We start from the raw sequence: 22610 nt of genomic DNA, 5'->3' as shown, positions 1-22610 counted from the left end.
CCCCCTCAGTCTGCGGTATGACAGTGATGGGAGGATGAGTGCTGAGAGAGGATAGCAGGTTTGTGCCCCATGGAGCCATAGCTAATCCCCTGGGGCACTGGCTCAGCCACCCTACTGTTCTGATGGATTATAATTGCTGGGCTGCTGTGAGACCCTGAAACCCCTCTGTGAGCTGATATCCACAGTCATAATGGCAGCAGTGAGCTTGCATGGCATCAAGCTGAGGAATCATGATTTCAATCTGAGCTCTCACAGCAGCACTCAGACATTGGGTGACTTCTGCTTGTGTTGCAATGGAAGCTGAGACTATGACCATCAGATGGCATATCATGGTTGGATCTGCAAGTGTTCTCAGTTTGTTGGCCAGGTCTTCCACACTGGAAAGGATAGGTTCCTAGCTCTGTGCAAATTCCTGCACCAAATTGGAGCTGGACTCGTCCATACTCCTTGACTGTGACATCAGGTTTTCTGGCAGGTCTGCAATGTACAAGCATAGCTGTGCACATTCACGTCAGCCTTTTTCAATGGTTGCACCGTTGAAGCCCTGAGTCCTCTGCAGCTGAACTTGTGTGGAACCTCACCCTCACCCTCTGCTGAGCTGGCAGCCGCACTATCCTTTCCCCCTGCCGTGGCTTGCAGGCCACTCCTGCCCAGTGACTCACCACATGCAGGTCATGCCTCTATTCTACTATCTAAAGTACATGCAGTGTCTGCGTTGGTGGTGGCTGTGAGATCGAATCAAAGTGTTTCTTCTTCATCAGTGCCCTACTCCTTTTGCAATTCACACTCTCGCATCATTGGCAATTCTTGGATATCTGAAAGGATAAAGGCACAAGGGTAAGTTTGGTGTAAGAGATAGAGAAGAAAGCAAGAGATACATGCTTACACAATCTGCAGCTTGTAACTCAGGAGAGATTGTGGGAAAAGGAGGAAGTGGGATGGAAGATGGAGGATTAGGTAGGAACATCCTCCATGTTTTCAGCTCCATTGTTGGCCATGGCCTCAGTCGTGGCCACTGCAATGATTGCCAATGCCATCTCTTCCATTAGGGTGAGGGTATGCAACCATTCCCAACTTCTGCCAATTCAGCGCTGCTGCCTGCAATTATAGACCACCTTGGCGGCAAGAGATGTGAAATGTGTCAGTGGTGCAATATGTTTGGATGATATGCCTGTCATTGTCGAATAGCTAGCTGTGTGTGCAAACTGTGAGATGTGGGAGTGAGGCTTGCAGCAGCGCTAACTGTGTGCGGATGAAGTGAGATCTGAGTTCAAAACTAATCTTTATGTTGGCATTATCAAGGATTGAGAGGCAATGGAAGCTAATTGATTAACTTTATTGGAATTGAGTTGGCATCAAATTTGTGACTTGCCATGCCAATTATCTCCAAAATAATTTCACTATTACCTAAATCCAACACCTTGCCATCGGGATCATCTTTTTTGCTAGGCTGAGATTAAAGACTGCTGAATGGGTTGCTAGCTAGGGCAGCATTTATTGCCCATCTCTAATTGCCCTTGAGAAGATGGTGGTGAGTTGCCTTCTTGAACCACTGCAGTCCATGTGGTGTAGGTACATCCATAGAGCTGTTAGGGAGGATGTCCAGGATTTTGACCCAGCGACAGTGAAGGAACGGTGATATAGTTTGAAGTCAGGATCATGTGTGATTTGGAGGGGAACCTGCAGGTGGTGGCATTCCCATACATCTGCTGCTCTTGTCCTTCTAGATGGTGGAGATCGCAGGTTTGGGAGGTGCTTTCGAAGGAGTCTTGGTGAGTTGCTGCAGTGCATCTTGTATATGGTACACACTGCTGCAACTATGCATCGTTGGTGAAGGGCATGAATGTTTGTGGATGAGGTGCCAATCAAGCGGGCTGCTTTTTTCTAGATTGTGTCGAGCCTCTTAAGTGATTTTGTAGCTGAAAATCACTCATCCAGGCAAGTGGAGAGTATTCTATCACAATCCTGACTTGTGCCTTGTTGATGGTGGACAGGCTTTGGTGAGTCAGAGGTGAGTTACTCTCCCCAGAATTCCCAGCCTCTGACCTGCCCTTGGAGCCACAGTATTTATATGGCTAGTGCAGTTAAGCTTCTGGTCAATGGTAACCTCCAGGATGTTGCTAGTGGAGGCTTCAGTGCTGGTAATTCCATGTCAAGGGGCGATGGTTACCTTCTCTTTTGTTGGAGATGGTCATTGCCTGACACTTGTTTGGCACATATGTTACTTGCTACTTATCAGTCCAAGCCTGAATATCATCCAGGTCTTGCTGCATATGGACATGGACTGCTTCAGTATTTGAGGAGTCGTGAATGGTGTTGAACATTGTGCAATCATCAGCAAATATCCCCACTTCTGACCTAATGATGGAGGGAAGGTCATTGATGAAGCAGCTGAAGATGGTTGGGTCTTGGACACTACCCTTAACCACTGTAAAGAAGGGCAGATATAAACGATTGGGACTGAAGAGGTTTTTGTGCTTCAGTAGAGTGTTGAGTAGCGGAGAGCTTCCCTCTCCCTCTTAACCTCCCACCCACTCTGCCACTAACACGTTTGCACACTGCACTGCATTTTGTTTTTGGGCAATTTAGGTAAAGTTTTTGGGTTATTCTATTTTACACCCTTATATCAGATTAAGTATAAGATGTCCAGGGATATCTGAAGTCAAATCTTCAGAACTGTAACTACAGTGTGTTGTGTAATGCTCGATTTGCTAATGGTTTTATATTTAAATCTACAAACCTTGGCCTAGAAATTTGTGCATTGCATTTTTGGAAGCAGGAAATGCAGCCTACAATTCCTGCACCTGAATGGTCATGCCCAACCTCCTCCAAAATTGTGTTGGGCTTCATTTCCATGGAGCCAGCAAAATTACTGGCGAATCATAATTGAAGGTTGGGCTACTGAGACACTGCTGGTAAGTGAAGACAGGTCATTGGGCGGTCCAGGAAGGATGGGCAATTGAGTTGGTGGTAATGGAGATTGAAGGGGATGGAGTGGTGAATGGGGAGATGGTAAGAGTGGTAGCTGAGAGGGGTATAGATGAGTATGGGGGCATTCATGCCTGTTAGAGCCACGTTGTGCTGTCAGTTCAGTACCTGACGAATATTTGCTGTGGCAACCACAAACAGGTCTTGTAAGACATACAGCACCCTAATTTTGAATAAATTATTCTGTCCTTTAAATGTTCCTTATGTAAGTTCTTGCAACCAGTGGATCCACTGTATGCAATATGGTGGGTAGGGAACTTCTAGCTGGCAATCTGCACACACTCCCTGCCAACCACATTGGGAGCTTAGTAGACCAGTTATGAAAAATGGGTGCCACACAGCCAAATTTCTAGGCCCTTGTTAGCAAAGCACTTATTCACTGCTTAGCTAATGTCAAATTACTCCTGTTAAACGTATTCTTTGTCAAATAACTAATGTACATTTCAAGCAATGCATCTTCTCCGGTGTGTGTTTCTTTTACTGATATGGAATCCCCTTCTTCTTTTGACAAGGAATGATACCCTCCTTTTTGGCCATGTATTTGTCAGTTCCAGACTGACTTGAGTGATTTAATAAAGTAAATTCAAATTCTGTTTCTCATTATATTTCTTGATGTCAATATAATTATTGGCTGCTTGCTTTTTCTTTGTCTTCATAGAAAGAAATTGCTGTTCCGCGTTTTCAGACTCCAGTGTCACCTCAAGATGGAACTGTTATTTTCACTGTGTGTCACTTTGCTCTTTCATGCCATTATACATAATGCTAATTTAGTAGTACAGAAATTGAATACTGCTGAAAAGGGAGATATGTTGATTAAGCTTTTCATCTTTCACTCATCAGGTCAAACCCAAGAATGCCAAATTTCAAACAATCAAAACAATTTATACTAAGGAGAAAAGGGTGCTGATTTGTTGGCAAGTCTACTCTGATTGGTGAGATGGAGAAAGCAACAGGGAACTATAGGCCCCCTAAGCTCCTGGTAATTCAAAAGAGGTACAAGGCTTGAACAAATACCCTTTGTTTGCAGAGAACAGGTCCCTGCATTGGAATATATGTTGCTTTTAGTAAGTGTACCTGAGGCATATTTCAAGCTTGACTGATTATCTTAAATCTTAAAACCTCAAATTACCTTGGAAAGGCAAAGTATCTCAACCATTTGAACAGCAGGTTAAGCAAGCTGCTGCATGCTACTACCATGCAGTGGCTACACAAAGACGCTCTGCCTACCACACAATAGAGCAATGTTCTGAATGAATTTCAGTGCTGGTGCGATGGCAGGTATGTAGGCCATACATCCCAGTGATTGGCTGATTGAAACAAACAGCATGTTCTTTCAGTTGTTTCTAATAGGCAGAATACAGACCGTACTTCTATTGTTAGATGAAATTATGCAATTGGGCAGCATTTCCTGAACAATCCTGAGTGCACTAATATCTACACAAACAACCAACTTAAGACAATCAGTTGAGCTTGTAATGTGGCTCATTTACACTTGCTAGAAGTGACATATGTAGGCACCCATTCTATGCAAACAAAAGGAATACATTTAAACCTTTTTTGAAGTATGCAGGAGCTTGGGGAGCCTATTGTTCCTTATTGTTTTCCCCATGGCAACGCCCCAGCCAATCAGAGTTGACTTGCCAACCAATCAGCCCTTTTTTCTCCTGAAGTATAAATTATTGTGATCATTTGAAATTTGGCGTTCTTGTGTTTCTGATGAGTGCAAGACATTAAGCTTCGGCAACATGTCCCTTTTTTCAGCAATAACACTAATTTGTTGTGGTGTGAATTGTGGTGAATTCCTTTCTTTATTCTGGACGCAGCTATACAGAGTAATAGATTTAGTCATATTTTAGTTACATAAATGTTTTGTTAGAAAAATAAGCTATGTAGCAGCAATTTAATGAATGCCTGCAGGATGTCAAATATCTTTGTTGGTTGTTGGTACCACAGAGACCCAGGTTTTAATGGGGGAGGTGGTAGACTGTAGGGGAGTTAAAATCAGGGTCTTACAGTTAGTTTGCATTTTAACATAAACTTTTATTCTGTACTGCTGGATGATTAAAAGTTTTCACTTTTTTGTTCCGTGATAATGCAAAGTCCAAATGTCATATATAGTGTTGTATTTGCAGTGGTTTTAGTTTCTTCTTAGCATTACTTCAGTTATGAAAGCTAAATTGTTCCACTCCCTGGAAAAATGTTGATGTAAAACTTTAGCCACAAGAACCATGACTGACCTGTAACTGGTCTTTAATTTTCTTACAGTGAAGAGAGAACTCCACCAAAGGACTTGAAAGGTAACACCATGGTATCATTGACATCTCTGACTTTTTTGTCTATACTTGAAGCTATTGTATGTTTTGCATATAGCCTGGCAACAATGCAAAGTATGTCAATATGGAAATATTGAAAATAGGCAGTGTTTCCTGTGCAAATTACCTCTCTGTTGTTCTCTTAAAAGGAGACTACAGTACTTTGTATCTATTAAGGCAAATCCTCATCCTGGACAGCATTTTTGATCACAAAGAGTCCATCCTTTTGGGTCTTCTTTCCCAAGCTTCTATGGTGGCATAGATTTTGGGAGTGTTTTGCAGGTATCTCAGAGTGGTAGTAGTAAAATTAATGGGAACTGGCACTCTGGGTCAGTCTGTGTACCGATGTAAATCTGCACATCCTATGCATTGCTCAAAGGTCATCCAGATTCTGGGCACATTTGATATTCAGCTATGGAGATGGAGCTTGGTTAAATCAGTTTATCCCTTTACCATTGCTGAAGTATTTCCTGTGAGAAATGGTCTAAATAGACAAACACAAGTAATTCTTATAGCTGCGATCAATAAGAGGGCACCTGCCAATATCTTTTCTGTATTGAAGGAGTTGTATGAGTGCACATTGTTATAGTTGGAGAGATGATTAGTTTATTCCAGTCGTAGGCACTTCAGCAGCAACAATTTGCATTCATGTAGTTCCTATAGCTGAGAAAAAAATAACATAATCAGCCAAAAATGGGTGTTGAGTCAAAGAAGGAACTATTGATCAGTGACCAAAGCTTTGTCTTAAAGGAGGAGGAGTTTAGCATGGAAATTCTGGAGCATAGGTGCTAGGTCACTGTAGTCACATCTGGCAATGGTGGAGTGAAGGGAGTGGGGTAGGGAGGAAATGCATACTACACTGGAGTCAGAGGAACCAAGTGTTCTGGGAAGTATTAGGATTGGAGGAGGTTACAGAGATGGGGAAGTGCAAGGATACAAATCTATTTAAACAGACTGGGCACAATTTTAATTGCCAAGGGGAGGTGGATTCAAATGCAAGAAGAGGTTAAAGCCTCAAAAAGCAGCTTCAGAATGGGATCCTGACAGGATCTTGCCCACTTCCAGCTTTAATCGAGTGGGTTTGCAGGTGGGCAGGGAACCACTGTCCAGCTGTTGGGTAGGCAATTACAACATTCAAACAGGCAGTTAACTGAGAACTTAATCCAGCATTCTGACTTTAACACCCAACACATGGGTTTCCCAAGCTGTGTGGAACTCGCCAACATCAACAAGGCGAGAGCACAGTGGAAAGTCATAGATCAATGAAACTGACAGGATAGACAGCCTTTAAAGAATGAAATGTGGCCTGTCTCAGTGAAAGGCTGCGTTTACACAATTTGTTCTGAGAGTCTGATTTCACTGCTTTTCAAACTTCTTGGAAGTCATTTCACCTACCTTGAACTTTGTACCCCTTGATCTGATTTTCTCCGCTGTCAGCCTTCACTACAGCATGGAAGCAACTTATGCAGCTATAGCATTGACCTCTGATGAAGAGCAAGAGGAGCAACCACACCAGCAACTGCAGCAGCAGCACCAGGAGCAGCACGAGCAGCTGCCTTTTTCACAGCTACATGCTGATCTACAAACTGAGGTGCTGAACACAGAGCTCTAGCTTGAAGGAGGTGATATCCTCTAGCACAGGGTTTACAGACAGAGTGGGATTTCACAACATGACCGAACAACGGTACTTCCGGCTTTCCCAGCAGGTCATTGCTGACACCTGCAACCTCCTGAAACAAGACCTTTTTCATAGAGGGCCAGGTGGACACACATTGCAGTGGCTGTCAAAGTGATGACAGTCCTTAACTTTCTCACCTCCAACTCTTTCCATGGATCTGCTGGTGACATCTCCAGGATCTCACAATCTGTTGCCTGTAAGTGGATCTACCAAATCATTGATGCCATACATTCCAAGATTGCTACTTGTGTACGCTTTGCAATGTATAAGGCCAGTCAGCCACAGAGGGCCATTGGCTTCACTGTGGTGGCTAGATTCCCACAGGTGCAGGAAGTCACTGACTGCACACGTGTGGCAATCAAGGTTCCCCCACATCACCCAGGCGCATTTTTCAATTGCAAGGGATTCCACTCCCTCAATGTTTCGATAGTTTGTGCCCACCGAATTATGATGTATGCGCTAGATACCAGGGAGCTGCCGTGACTCAGTCTGCGGCAATCACATCTCCCCCAGGTTTTCACACCTTCAGAGAGGATCAGCAGCTGGCTCCTTGGAGACAGTGGCTACTCTCTGGGGCCCTGGCTGATGATTCCTGTAAGGAACCCTACTGGTGAACCAGAGGAAAGATACAACAGGAGCCACATGACCACAAGGGCAATAATAGAACAAATGATTGCATCAGTCAAAGCGCTTCAGGTGCCTCAACAGATCTAGAGGCACCATTTAGTCTGACCCATCAAGAATCTCCTGAAGATCCTTATTGGCTGCTGTCTCCTTCACAACATAGTGCTGCAGAGAAGAGGGCAGCTGCATGAGGAGGAAGTTGCTGAACGATTAGCATCCTTTCCACCTCGGAGGAATCCAGGCATGCTCCAGCTAACATAAGCTCATGAGGGGATCTCACAGTACCATCAGAAATCCTCCCATATTTCTGCTTCCATCCCAATTAAGGCCATTGCCATGGATAACTTTCCTGCCCCACCAGTTGATGCCCTTAAGTAGGCAATGAATGCCCACTTAAAAGCCTCATCCCACTACCACTGGCTATAATCCAGCGACGGGCGGGGGCTCGCCATGTGGGGAACATGACAAGCAAACCTGTGCAGGGTTGCTGGTGGGCCTCTGGGGTGGGGTTGGGAGGGCAGGAGAGTTGCAGGGGCCTCCTCATTCAAAGGCACTCAGTGCCTGATCAAGGGAACCTGATTGGGGCCTGTTGAGAGCCACCCTCCACCCCCAAAGGATCTGGGGTCTAATGACGATCCTAGACCTCAGGTGGGTGTTGTACCAGCTGCAGCCACTGCCTTCCTGGTGGTGATGCCATTCCATAGAGCTGCCATCCTCTGATTGGCCAGTATCTCTTGGTGGGCGGAACCTCCGACTCCAGGATCCTTGATCTCAAAGGAAGGCCTACCACTGGCCTGTCATGTGCATGATTGGAACAGGATGTGGCGAACCTTCCCTAAATGAGGCGACACGGGGCTCTTGCCAGCTCTCCAGCTGGCAGCCAAGACCCCAACCAGTTCCAGAAGATTCCACCCCATGTGTGCTCTAGTTGAGGCGAGGGGTGCGGGGGATGGTGTGCGACAGGCAAGGAGTGGGAAATGGGAATGCCTCAGGAAGAGTCCCCACTGCCATATACCCTTTCTCCATCTCCCCTCCCATGATTATCCATCCATGTGGTCACTCCTTCCATGGAGGTGAACATTAGCATAATGTCTGCGATATCATGGCACTCCTGTTGCAGAAGGACTTCTCCGGTCTCTCTCTCAGAGCGCCCACTGCCTCAGAAATGCTGAGAGAAGCACACATATTTCCCATTGCTGTTCCAGAAGAACCCTTTTCGTGGATGACCCCCGGCACTTAACATCTACGCCCAAACGAGCAGGGCTTGGAGTGTCCTGAGCCCTCCGACAGGAACTCTCCAATACTGTCACCATCTCCTGTACTTTCTCCTGCTTACGTGATGTGCGCATCACCATGTGAGTTCCTAGCTACCTCCACTGCAATACCCCTCAACATATGTGTATTTGTGCTTGTGGTGGGTGCGCATGAGTCACACGATGGTACATTCTCAGGTTGCTTGCTCTCCTTTGAGGAATCCGTGGCCTCCTCCCTCATCAGCCCCTTTGTCACCCTTGAAGGACCTTTGGCAGATCAAAGATATAAGTTGTTTTTTTAAAAAATTCATTCATGAGATGTGGGCATTGCTGGCTAGGCCAGGATTTATTGCCAATCCCTAATTGCCCTTGAGAAGGTGGTGGTGAGCTGACTTCTTGAACCACTGCAGTCCCTGTGGTGTAGGTACACCCACAGTGCTGTTAGTGAGGGAGTTCCAGGATTTTGACCCAGCGACAGTGAAGGAATGGCAATATATTTCCAAGTCAGGATGGCTCGGAGGGAAACTTCAAGGTGGTGGTGTTCCCATCTATCTGCTGCTCTTGTCCTTCTAGATGGTAGCAGTCATGGGTTTGGAAGGTGCTGTCTAAGGAGCCTTGGTGAGTTCCTGTAGATGGTACACACTGCTGCCACTGTGCATTGGTGGTGGAAGGAGTGAATGTTTGTGGATGTGGTGTGAATCAAGTAGGCTGCATTGTCCTGGATGGTATCAAGTTTCTTGAGTGTTGTTGGAGCTGGAAGTGGAGAGTATTCCATCACACTCCTGGCTTGAGCCTTGTAGATGGTGGATAAGCTTTGGGGGGTCAGGAGGTGAGTTACTCGCCACAGGATTCCTAGCCTCTGACCTGCTCTTGTAGCCACAGTACTTATATGGCTAGTGCAGTTCAGCTCCTGGTCAATGGTAACCCCCAGGATGTTAATAGTGGCGGATTCAGCAATGGTAATGCCATTGAATGTGAAGGGGTGGTGGTTAGATTTTCTCTTGTTGGAGATGATCATTGCCTGGCACTTGTATGGCGTGAATATTACTTGCCACTTGTCAACCCAAGCCTGGATATTATCCAGGTCTTGCTGCATTTGGACATAGACTGCTTCAGTATCTGAGGAGTCATGAATGGTACTGAACATTGTGCAATCATCAGCGAACAGCCCCTGCAGGTGGGACAGGACATGTTGATGGTGGTGTCTGGGACCTTATCCGTAAGGTATGGTTCCATGAGTATGACTCTGTCAGGATGTTGCTTGACTAGTCTGTGAAATAGCTCTCCCACTTTTGGCACAAAATGTTAGTAAAGAGGACTTTGCAGGGTTGCAGCTGTCATTTCTGGTCGATGCCAGGTAGTTTGTCTGGTTTCATTCCTTATTGGCTTTCTAGTGGTTTGATGCAACTGAGTGGCTGGTCAGGCATTTCAGAGTCTGTAGGCCTGTCCAGCCCAGTTAAGGACAGTAGATTCCCGTACCTAAACAAAGGACATTAGTGAACCAGATAGGTTTTATGGTAATGGCTTCGTGGTAGGGTCTAGCAGATTTCCTTCCCTAAGGGACCAGAATGTTCTTATGACAATTGTTTCATGGTCATCATTTGACTTTTAATTCCATATTTTTTCCTAGCCATGGTGGGATTTGAACCCAGGTCCCCATTCCCTGGATTACTGTCCAGTGACAATAGCACTATGCCACCACCTCCTCTTAACTGACATACTCTACATGGTGCATACCATGACATTTCAATTAGTGATGACATTGATTCAATAATTAAGTGCAAAGTGGCACTGTTATATCTAACATTATCACCAGTTCTGTGGGCCAATGGCATCTCTTCATTGATGACACCTGATGTCTATGCCGCCTGCTATTCTCTAAGATGTTCTCCTCCACTGTGATTTGGGGAGGAGGGGTCTGTTATTGGCTCCATGTCCACCCCCCAACCCCAGTTCTCTGCCTCTCCCCGGCGTTATGCACTCTCTTCTCCCGCAGTGAGAAAAAGCAGGGATTAAAGTAAAAAGTGAAAAGTGTGCTGAGGATGGATTGAGAAGATTTGAGGAGAGAAACTCTGAGGGGTAGGTGCAATAGGATGAGGGTGAGTTTGTGTGTTGGCTGTTCAGATGGAAATTTGAGGAGGTGCCTGAAGAGATAAGAAAGTGTGGATCAGTTAGGTGTGTCGGGCAGAGGAGTGCTGTCAGGAGAATGCTCGGGAAATCAGAGAGTGATGGATGCTACCTGAAAGTGGTATGACACTCACCTTTCCTGACCTAACGAGCTCATGAAACCATTTCCAACAATGAAGCCCATGTGCTCCTTGTACATTTTATTGGAAGTGAGGGTGTAGGGGACTGGAGAGCTCATTGAAAGGAGGTGATTGGTAATGGAGAACAAGAGAATCATACCAGATCGACCAGAGTGAAAAAGAATAAAGCTTCTGCAAGGGTTAGGGCATCAAATGTAACTGTAAGGAAATGGCGGAGCAGATTAACGGCTACAGAAGTATCACAGCAAATCAACGTTGGGATTCAGAAAGTGCAGTTGTGAGTAATTTGGAGAAGTTTATTCCAAAGAAAGACAGAATAAGAATTTGAATTGTGGGATATCAGGATGTGGTCAGAGATGGCCTCAAATACGAAAGAGTGTACACAGCCAGTGAGGTCAAAAGACATGGCAAGATCCAGGGGATAACTGTGAAAATTAGTAGGTGATTATATGGAGGGAGAAGTTTATAGAGGGCAGGAGGAAGGATATCTCTGTGAAACTTGGGTGGTAGTAGGATAAGAGGATTTTGAGATGTGAGCTGAGTGCTCAGAGGAGTGAGAGGAGAGATAGAGATGTGATAGTTTGATAAGGATAACACTGTTAACGTCAGCGGTTTGAATAGGTCAGGTGATAGAAAGTTTGACCTGGTGGAGAGATGTCAAGAAGGAGCAAGGTGTTACCGCCCATCAGCCACGTTTCAGTCAAAGTCAGGATCATCCACAACAAGGTCACAGTTCGCAAGGGCCTTCTTCATGAGTGAACAGACATTCTAGAAGGGGAAAATAGAGGGATTCATTGGCAGAGTCCACAGCATCATTTGTGGGATAGGGTAGGATATAGGATAGGAAGAAGGTTGGTGAGGTTAGTCTCCAGCAGGCACAATGAGCAGGAAAGGCAGCAAACAAGGAGGATAGAATAGTTTGGGTGTGTGTTAGTGGAAAGCAGCATTATATTAGGGGATGTAACTTCAGTTCAGAGGTTTGCAGGAGATTTGGACAGCAGTTGCGCAGATTTATCTGCATAACTATACCAGACTATTGTTTTGGCTAGCAAGGAGAATGTGCAACCTACTTATGTTGGTTAGTAGATTGTTTTATTGTCATGGTTCTGGGGATCTTACATATGAGAGACAGTCATAGTCTGTCCTCGTAATTGTTCTTTCTCTGTCTCCCATTACTATTGTTCTTTTCTTTCCATTGTACAGAAGAATATCCAGATAATATTGAAAATTCTGAGTCAGGTCAGTGATGTTCCATTTTTCACATTCTTGCTACCATCAGTTGAACATCATAATTTGGCACTCATACAGCGCAGAAATAAACTTAATGGGTGGAAATTAATGCCCACACACCCACCCCCTAGGGCAAGTTTGGAGGTGGAAGTATTGGCTGTGTGATTGGCCAGGAGGGTGTGGGGTGGAGATCCCACTGCCTTCCCACCTCCCTCCGATTAGGTCCGGGGCAGGAAGTCTTCCCCCCTGGAGGCCAATTGAGGTCGTTAAGTGGCCACTTAGGGCAGGGGGTGGCGGCGGTAGGGGGGCTCTCATTCACAGGCGCTTTGTGCCCGATTAAGGGACTGGACCGGGAAAGGATGCCCCAGCAGGGAGCCAGTCCCTGCTATTGATTCTGATCCCCCTCCCCTCTCACCAACAACCTCATCCTTGCAACCCCATCCTGCCCACACTCACCTCTATCTAGGAATCCATCGCTGATCCTTCCTGTAGGCCCCACTGTAGTACCAGCAGTGGCCACCGCTCCTGGTGGTGCTTCCAGTGCTGCTCAAATTGGCCAGCAGTGCTCTGGGGCAGGATTTTTATCCTTTTTGAGGGCTTAATCAGATGGAAGGCCTGCACTGCCCAGTTAAGTGCCTGATTGGAATTAAATAGTGTCAGGCCTCCCTAAGAAAGGCGACGCAAGTTTTCCAACCGGTGGTCAACCCCCTTCAATCACATTAAATCCTAGCCAATGTCTGCACTCTCTGGCTTCATTGACAGATGTTTTCATTTTATGTGTTGCGATTTAATTTTTTTCTCTATTTTTTATTCGCTTCTATATCTGATATCTGACAATCCTAACTCTGTGAGTTGCTCATCTTGTAATACCCACCACAACTTCCTCAAGCTTTTCCACATGTTTATCAGCCGCTAAAACCTTGGGGCCCAAAACTCTAATCAGACCCTGGGTGTAAATTGGATGGATTGCCTGAGAAGAACAGACCTCTACCTCAAGACCAGAACCATGACCAAATTCTGGGGAAAAAGGCAAATCATGCACCCACGCCTTTAAGCCAAGTGGGCATATTAGGGGGGTGGGGTGTGGTGGTAGGGCCTTGGGTATAAGTCCTGCTGAGACCCCAAGAGAAGGCTAATTTCTCTTAAAACCTAAGGTAATTGATCCCAGACCCCAATCCTAGGAGTACCCTTTAAGTATTTGACCTTCCCATTTCTGGACCTTCCCGGGGAACTGATCTACTGTTGGAGCAGCATGGCACCATTGACTTTCCACTGCTATCCTTTTACATGCATGGGCTACCTGCCCTGACTATGGATATAGTCGCGTCTGACAATTTGAGAAGGGGGCATTGGCTGACGTGGGGGCCACTCCACTGCACTTGCACCAGCAGAGCAGCTCAATCAGAATTTTGGACCCTTGACCTGTGAGTTTCATGGATATTTTCTAATTTCCTGTTTTTTAATGTGAAAGGTTCTGATTATGAAGGTTCTTCAGCATCAGAAAAGAGTGAGTCTGGTAAGCTGAGACTCTTCCTTTGTTTCATGTACTTACATACACTTAACAACAGTTTTCAATATTCAACTTAGTGGTACTGTGAAGAAAATAAGTACATTTATTTCAGCATAAAAATCAGATCAGGTAATGTTAAGATAGAATGGCTACTAATTAACACTATGCCACCTATTTTATGAGACTGGAATAAAACATACACAGTCTCATGCAAAACAGCCAACAGTTCTCCAAAAAAACTGCTGAAATTTTTTAACTGACTAATTTTTATTAGTACTACAAAGAGTTTAAGTAGTGCATGAAATATTAGTTTTTAATTTAAGCATGTATTTTGTGTTAACATTATCCTGTTCCATGATAGAAATGTTAATTTTCATTTCATTTCTACATAACGTTCAAAATGTCACTTAATAAAATCATGGAGGTTCCGACTCATCGGAGACAGAATTAGGTAATGTATATATGCTTTACATTGCTCTATTATTTTGCACATTATTTTTTTTCAATGGGTAAAACTGCAACAATTCCCACAAGCATTGCTAATATTTAATTGTGTATGAAAGCATTACTCTTTAAATTAACACTTCCTTGTTAGATCCTGTATATTTTTTTATTGCTTGTAAAAGTTAAGCATTAACATGAGATATCTTTGTTGTTTAGACGCTGATGAAAAAACTGCTGGAGGTGGCCAGCCAAAAGATAATCCAGGTATTAACTATGTAAAGATTATAGCCCACATTTATTTTTTTTTTTTTTGTAAAAATATACTTTATTCATAAAAATCTTCAATCACATTCAAAACCATTTCAAAAACAACATTACAAGGGTACAATCCAGGTTAAACTTTTACAAAATGTATCACCAGGTGCATCAGTACAAACAATATTACAGTCATTTACAGCCTTTCATTTTGATCTGTACAGCCCGAGGGGCTCTAAACAGTTCCCAGTCTCTCGGTGCGCTGTGGTAGAAAGGTCTTAGACAGCGACCCTTCCCCATTGCGCCTTTGCGGCAGCTGCCCCAAGCTTTAGTGCGTCCCTCAGCACGTAGTCCTGGACTTTGGATTGTGCCAGTCAAGGAAACTCTTTCGAGTTATCAACAGTCACAGATTGCAACTCTTTCGAGTACAATCACAGTTCTTGGTTTCCGGGAGTGGGACATGAACCCACAACCCTCTGATTCAAAGGCGAGGGTGCTATGAACTGAGCCACAGCAACATCCTTATATGGATTATAGCCCACATTTATTACAGTGCTTCTGTAAGGCAAGAATTATTTCATTTCCACCAAAGTACCTGAGTATTAATCACTAAATGATTATTGCATACACATTAAATTAATATTGTCAACTTTGATAGCAGTATTATAGTACGCAACATTTACCCAATAGCCAAACCTAGGCCTCACCTGTCTATTCTGTTAGTTCACATGGGCATTAAACATCCCATGGCTTAGGTGAAGAAGAGTGGGATGTTCTTTGCATGGAAAACTACTGGAAGAATGAAGGGATGTGTGATATGCAGCCACCAATCCCCACAGTTTGGTTTGCATAAGTTTGGCTTGCCTTCAGTTCAAATTCCAGAACTGCCCCTGATATCCCCCCCGCCCCCGACAACCAAATTTTTATTTGTGGTTATGGTTATGTTCTCCTGAAACTCTTCCCACAAACCATACTATCAAATGCTGATTAATTGGATATTTTTGCTATTGCTCTTTGTTGTGCAGTAAAGGGCTGCCACATACATCTACAGCTAAAGCACATTCAGACATTTCTGAGAGATGTGATAAAACACTATACAAATGCATGTCTTTCATTTTTATAATGTCTTGTTAGGTGTGCTGTGTTGGTTGTTTAAATGTTGCTAGTAAGATATTTAAGCCCCTTTGTCCTTTCTGTATTGTGATCTCAGTATACACCAACAGGGCAAAATACAGTGGGGTTGAATCTTCACAAGGGTTCTCCTGATCATCCACTGTAACTAGAGAAATGGTGTAAACACTGTGCTTGCTGTTTCTTTGGGTTGTCCATGGGCCTTTCATTGAAGTTATAGCAGACAAATGGTAGAACTGCTGCAGAAATTCAACTCCAATCTTGCTGTTGCCATTGCATTCACTTTTTAAAATAACTTTACCTGATTATTCTCTGACTGTTGAATGCAATTTTAATTAAATAAATCTTGAATAAAAATCTAGCATCCTTAATGGTGATTATAAACGACTGGACTGTTGTAAAAGTGTATCTGGCTCACTAATGTCCATCAGGGAAGGAAATTTGCTGTTTTGACCAGGCCTGGCCTATATGTGACTCCACAGCAATGTGCTTGACTCTTAACTGCCCTCTGACAATTAGGAGTGGGGGATAAATGCTGGCCTTGCCAGCAATGTCATATCCCATGAACAAATAATAAAAAAATAGGCTTGAAGAACAGAAGTAAATTAGATATTAATAAACACAAATACTAGAGAACTGTCATAAAGAAGTGGAGCATTTAAAAGGTAGAATCAACTTTGCCTCTCTAGAGAACAATTTTTGCATTAATTAAACAAGTTACATGCTGATTTTGAATGTTACGAAATGTTAAATGGACACTGGAGTTGTAGCAGTTTATACTGTTCAATTTACTGAATATGTTACTGAAATCAGCCTTTCCAATAATGTTTCAACTACAGAGCAAGCTGCAGATGGCCCCCACTTGCAAAGTCCAGCACCAGGTAATTGGAGATTTAACTTAGCTGCATTGAAACGTACAAGATCAATATGAGAAATGTACATAATTGTAAAAACCCACTGTCATTAAAATCAATTCAAATAAAATGTTAAGTTGCATGAAATTACAGCTTTTATGAAATATGTGGCTGCTTGTGAACTTCTTTTTGGATTTACCCACAACCTTTACATTTTATAACAGAAGCATTTGACAGCCAAATAGTTTGGCAAATGGTAACCTACCTGTAAGCTAACTAACCTTATCCATCTCCAGTTTAGCTTTTTTCTTCTCTCCCTTGAGTGCGATATGTTCATGTTAGGGCAAGTACACTAGAGGTTTAGAATTGTACATAAGGAGGCTGGGAAATCGCAAGTTGCTCAACTCACTTACTTTCTATTCGTTCTGCAACGTTTCCTGACTTTGGTTTTCTGCTGGTGACACGCTGGAATACATCGCATAATTCTAAGCATTGGACGATGGGAAACTTTTGGATTTTCTTGGCTTCAGCACTGCATAGGGAGCATGTTCAGTTTGCTCATTTTAGATAGGCATGACAAGTTCTTGCATGTCAGGAACAGATCCATTAAAGTTGCACTGTTAATTTATTTTCCTGCCACATAGTTGCAAGCTTTAGGGAATTGCTTTCAGGGCTTTTCTCAGTGGATTTGATGAAAGAAGGGTTTTCAGACACAAAATTCTTAAAACATAACCTAACTATATGATGCATGTTCATTTACTGACACAGGATGAGGTGCATAATAAGCACATACAGTGTTTGCTCATTAATCTTGCAATATCTGGAGACTACTTTTATTGACCACAGAGCTACGCACACTTAAGAAGATTTGGAAAATGAACTTCAGGAGGCAATGCCTAAGGACTTGAACTTCACAGCATTTTTGTATGAAATCAGGTTGCTGTCTGAGCAAGAGAATTCATAAGAGTCACTTGAGTTTATCCAAATGCTGTCCATCATCTTGCTATAACCCCTTGCAGTTATATAGGAAGGCTTTTCTGGCACTTGAACATTGGAAGTCTTAAAATAGGGAATGATTCGGGTACAGGACAGACACTTTAGATCTGTCTTCACTAGAGAAGAGGATGCTGTCAATGTAGCAATAAAGGAGAAGGTAGTAATAATATTGGATAGGATGAAAATAGTTAAATAGGTATTTAAAAGGTTGTTTGTTCTCAAAGCAGGAAAGTCATCCGGTGAAACTACATGCTAGGTTACTCAGGGAAGTAAGGGTGGAAATTGCGCAGGCTCTGGCCATAATCTTTTAATTGCCCATGGAAATACAAATGGTGCCAAAGGCCTGGAGGACTGAAAATGTCACATCTCTTTAAAAAGGGGGAGAGGGAGAAACCTGGCAACTACAAGTTAGTCAGCCAAGCACTGGTGGTGGGGAAACTTTAAACAATAACCCGGGACAAAATTAATTGGCATGTGTAAAAGTATGGACTAAAAAATGAAAGTCAGCATGGATTTGTTAAAGGCAATTTGCATTTGACTAACTTGATCCAGTTTATTGATAAAGTAAGGGTTGAGGAAGATGTTCAAAATCATGAATGGTAACACATTTTAAGGTGATTGGCAAAAGAACCAGAGGCGACATGACGAAACATTTTTACACAGCGAGTTGTTGTGACCTGGAATGCACTGCCTGAGAAAGTGGTGGAAGCAGATTCAATAGCAGCATTCAAAAGAGAATTGAATAAATACTTTTAAAGGAAAGAAAGTGCAGGCTATGGGGAAAGAGCAGGGGAGTGGGATTAATTCAATAGCTCTACCAAAGAACTAGCACTGGCATGATGGACTGAATGGCCTCTTTGTGTGTTATATCATTCTATGATCTACTGTACTCTATCAAAGAGCATATAGTAACTCCAACAGTATCAGCAAAGAGTCCTAAGCCCACCTGGAGTGCTCAGACTGTTGCTATAAAACATCCAGTACACAAGAGGACCTTCTCAGGAATCAGCACAAGGAGGTAAAGGGTCGCCTGAATCCCAGGCGACTTCCACTGAAACACTGCAGAAGCCAGCACACTTACTTCTTCCCCAGGCGAATCAGGCTAGAGGTTAGAAATCACACACAGGGCAAGAACTGTAGGAAAAAACATTAACAACACACACAGAGACAAAGCAGGTTAACAATTGACCATGCTACACTTGAACTGTCTAATATTTCTTTTGCATTGTATATAAACTCACAGTACCACAATAAATAGGCGTTGATGTTACTTGAAGAACTGGAAATGGCAGTGTTGCAAAAGGGGGTTGACCCAGCTTGCTGAGGGGCCACACAATCGAAAGGCTTTTGTTAAAGAACCAACAAGGACTTCGCTGAATATCTCTTACATGATCACCCAAGTATTATGGGTGTAGTTGGGAAGTGCCCTCTGGCATACTGTTGAGATCATGTTAGAATACAATGGAGATAATAGAGCTTTGCAATTTATTGAGCCTGGGATTAATTGCTGGTGTCAAGAGGGACAAAGTGGAAATTTATGCTGTTAAACATTCTATTTTCATTCTTATATAAGGAAACATAATACTAAAAGCTACAATCTATTTTCCAGGAGACTGCAGCACTGAAGAAACAACAGCAAAAAATCCACCAGACTCAGGTCACTTATTTTCAGATTGATTAAAAATTGATGATGTCTAGGAAGGTTTTTAAATTCTCGTCAGAAAACTTTCTCGTTTTAATTGGTGCTGGTGGGGATCAGAAGTGTCACATTGTAAGGTAATCTTTTGGATGTGTCACATTTACAACTAATATGATTATTTTCACATCATTCAATGTACTAAAACAGAGAACATATTGACTAAGTATAAAAACAAAAAACTGCGGATGCTGGAAATCCAAAACAAAAACAGAAATACCTGGAAAAACTCAGCAGGTCTGGCAGCATCGGCGGAGAAGAGCAAAGTTGACGTTTTGAGTCCTCGTGACCCTCGAGGGAGGACCCATGAGGACTCGAAACGTCAACTTTGCTCTTCTCTGCCGATGCTGCCAGACCTGCTGAGTTTTTCCAGTTATTTCTGTTTTTATATTGACTAAGTATGCTATTTAGATTTTAGAAAGCTTTACTTTGTACCTTTAATATCTAGAGCACTGTGATATTGGTGTGTTCATATTTTAAATGGTTAAAAAACACCAAGTTTATAGTTTTCTTTTGCTGCATGCAGACAACAGTTTGAAACGTTTTCACTGTCTTCTTCAATGAAATCTTTGTGAGTGGATGGAATCTTGTGCTCTCACTAGTGGCGAGCTTGGAGGTGGGAAGTGCATTTACTTAGGCAGGGTGGTGGGTACCTGAACCCCACCACCTTTCCACCTCCACCAGAATTAATTTCTGGGTGGGAAGACCCATGGTCGACCTTCCCACCCCGCCACCAATTGAGACCCTTAAGTAGCCAATTATTGACCACTTAACGACCTCATCCCAGTGCCGCTGGGACTGACCCAGTAGTGGGCCTGTCACTATGTGGTGTGCACAACAGGTGACCATTGCGGGTTGCTTGACATCTCAGAGTGGGGGGGAGAGGAAGTGGTGGGTGGGGGGGATACAGCAGCCACAGCACTCCTTGCAGAGTGCAAGAGCTGCCAGCCTCTGATTGGTTGGCAGCTCTCACAAGGCAGGATTTCCGCCCCCGAGGTCCTGATTCCAAGAGTAAGTCTGCCGGTGGCCTGGCCACTGCCCAATTGGTGTGTGGTTAGAAACACAGAAAACATAGAAAATAGGAGCAGGAGTAGGTCATTCGGCCGTTCGAGTCTGCTCCACCATTCAATATGATCATGGCTGATCCTCTAACTCAACGCCATACTCCCGCTCTCTCCCCATACCCCTTGATGTCTTTAGAGTCCCGAAATCTATCTATTTCCTTCTTAAATATATTCAGTGACTTGGCCTTCCAAGCCTTCTGCGGTGGAGAATTCCATAGGTTCACCACCCTCTGAATGAAGAAATTTCTCCTTATCTCAGTCCTAAATGGCCTGCCCCGTATCCTGAGACTGTGACCCCTTGCTTTAGATCTCCCAGCCAGAGGAAACATCATCCCTGCATCCAATGTGTCCAGCCCTTTCAGAATTTTATACGTTTCATTCTTCTAAATTCATTCCCCTCATTCTTCTAAACTCCAGTGAATACAGGCCTAGTCGACCCAACATCTCCTCATACAACAATCCTGGCACCCCAGGAATCAGTCTGGTGGACCTTCTCGAAAAGAAGCCCTGTGGGTCTCTCACGGGCTCTCCTACCAGCAGGCAAGACCCTCGACACCTCAACAAGATTCTGCCCTGTGTGTGTGTGTGTGTGTGTGTGATGAGGTGGATGGGAGTGGGGAGGTGCTGAGATTTGTGATCATTACCCACAGATTCACTGTGATTTCATTTGGATATGTTGTGCTATGGTCTCTTACACCGAGAATATTGGATAAATGAGAATAACCACAAGTAAATAATCTCATCAAATGGTTTGGAACACATTGTGTTTCCAGCTCCACTTTATAATCTTCAACAATGGAAGACTGGATAGTGCAGTATCTTAGAATACTTTCCATTCCCCTCTGCGACACAGGTTTGATTCTAATCAATTACCTGGAATTGGCAGGTTTAATTCATTTCCCATCCAGTTGCCCCCTTATCTTGTTTAAAGATGGCACCAAGAACAATGAAATGGATTTTTTTGAAGATGACAGAGTTTTATTTCTTCCTGAGCATTGCATCACACGATTAGGTACAGTTTCATATAAACCTTTCTCATACCTTATCCAGAATGGTCCTTTTTCACAGTCGAGCTTGGATATTGAATGTCACCAGCCTGTTCGACTATGGGAACATTCACAGTTGACCTGACACTGGCAGTTGGCAGTATGATATATCAATTTAAGTATTGGTTAAAATCAAATACCCGCCATAGATAAATGGCATCAGGCCACCTGCATTTTCCTAGCTGTTAAGAATATATAGCGGAAATAGTTCAGAGCCCCAGTTGTGGACAGGTGTTAATAGCAGAAAACCTGTTTCTTCCCTACGCTCTGAGCACATACAGTATTGTAGATTATGCTGCGTTAAGCTGCTCAACTCCAGGTCCTGATCCTATTCGGAAATTGCTGCTGCATATTTAATAAGTATATGCAGAGAATTTGTGTTTGTCTGGCGCCTTTTATGTAGTTTGATAACAGCTTTCACTGGTTTTCAGATTTCTTTGTGCATTCCAAAAATAAGACAATAACAACCTTACAGCAATTTAAGTGAAGAAGCAAATAACCTGCTGAACATAAGCACAGAGATGCTGCTATGCCAGAAATGTACCAAAGGGCTCAAGTTTTAAAGGGGTGAAAGAATTCAAAACAGTACTAATTGATACAATACACTATCTAAACTGTGTCCACCGGATAAAGGCAAAATACTGCGGATGCTGGAAATCTGAAACAAAAACAAAAATGCTGGAAAAACTCAGCAGGTCTGACAGCATCTGTGGAGAGAGAAAAACAAAGTTAACGTTTTGAGTCAGTATGACCCTTCTCTGGAAGCTTGTCCAGCATTCTCTGATAGGTGTTATATTTTGTTTGTTACTTGCTTTTAATTTGACCTGCTTTTTCACAAAAACTTTGCTAACATTTCTGGGTTTTAAAATTCCTGTTCTTGTACGTTCTGCAATAATAGAATGCTCAAGAGGACAGAAAAAGTAACTGCATGGTGTTTTCTGCACCATGCTCCTCTGCCCAGTGCCCCTACCCCCAAGCAATGCAAATACCTAACAGTCAAAGTGCCCTCACTGGCTGCTGGCTCTTTATAATGAGGCTCTGGTGCTTGTGGCAGATGTGTCTGGAGTGCTGTTAAATTATGTGAATGGTCAGATTACACCTTAACTCACAGGATTAACTCATTTGTGCACAGGAGCGTATGACGGGTTACATTATAAGCCTTATGATGCCTGTTGAATTGTAAAATTGTCAGTACACCACACTGATACCTGCAGCCCCATTCCAAGCACTCACACCATGAAGGGGTTCTTAAAAGAAGTATT

The 22610-nt window shown here is 43.4% G+C and overlaps 1 protein-coding gene across 3 annotated transcripts in view; it reads left to right on the top strand.

Annotated features, from left to right (window-relative positions):
* LOC144693761 (uncharacterized) overlaps nucleotides 1–22610 on the top strand; it is a 92711-nt gene that overhangs the window by 40024 nt on the left and 30077 nt on the right. For 2 of the 3 annotated variants that reach the window (XM_078563764.1, XM_078563763.1), the window contains exons 2-8: nucleotides 5254–5285; nucleotides 12326–12361; nucleotides 13824–13868; nucleotides 14287–14313; nucleotides 14523–14570; nucleotides 16532–16573; nucleotides 19152–19199. In XM_078563764.1, the coding sequence (XP_078419890.1) occupies nucleotides 5254–5285; nucleotides 12326–12361; nucleotides 13824–13868; nucleotides 14287–14313; nucleotides 14523–14570; nucleotides 16532–16573; nucleotides 19152–19199 (278 nt within the window). The remainder of the gene's footprint in view (nucleotides 1–5253; nucleotides 5286–12325; nucleotides 12362–13823; nucleotides 13869–14286; nucleotides 14314–14522; nucleotides 14571–16531; nucleotides 16574–19151; nucleotides 19200–22610) is intronic. The other variant, XM_078563765.1, reaches the window with a different exon arrangement.

Source organism: Cetorhinus maximus, chromosome 19, assembly GCF_964194155.1.
Source record: "Cetorhinus maximus chromosome 19, sCetMax3.hap1.1, whole genome shotgun sequence".
Taxonomy (NCBI): domain Eukaryota; kingdom Metazoa; phylum Chordata; class Chondrichthyes; order Lamniformes; family Cetorhinidae; genus Cetorhinus; species Cetorhinus maximus.
The sequence above is the reverse complement of the archived record's forward strand: the minus strand, read 5'-3'. Positions and strand labels throughout refer to the sequence as shown.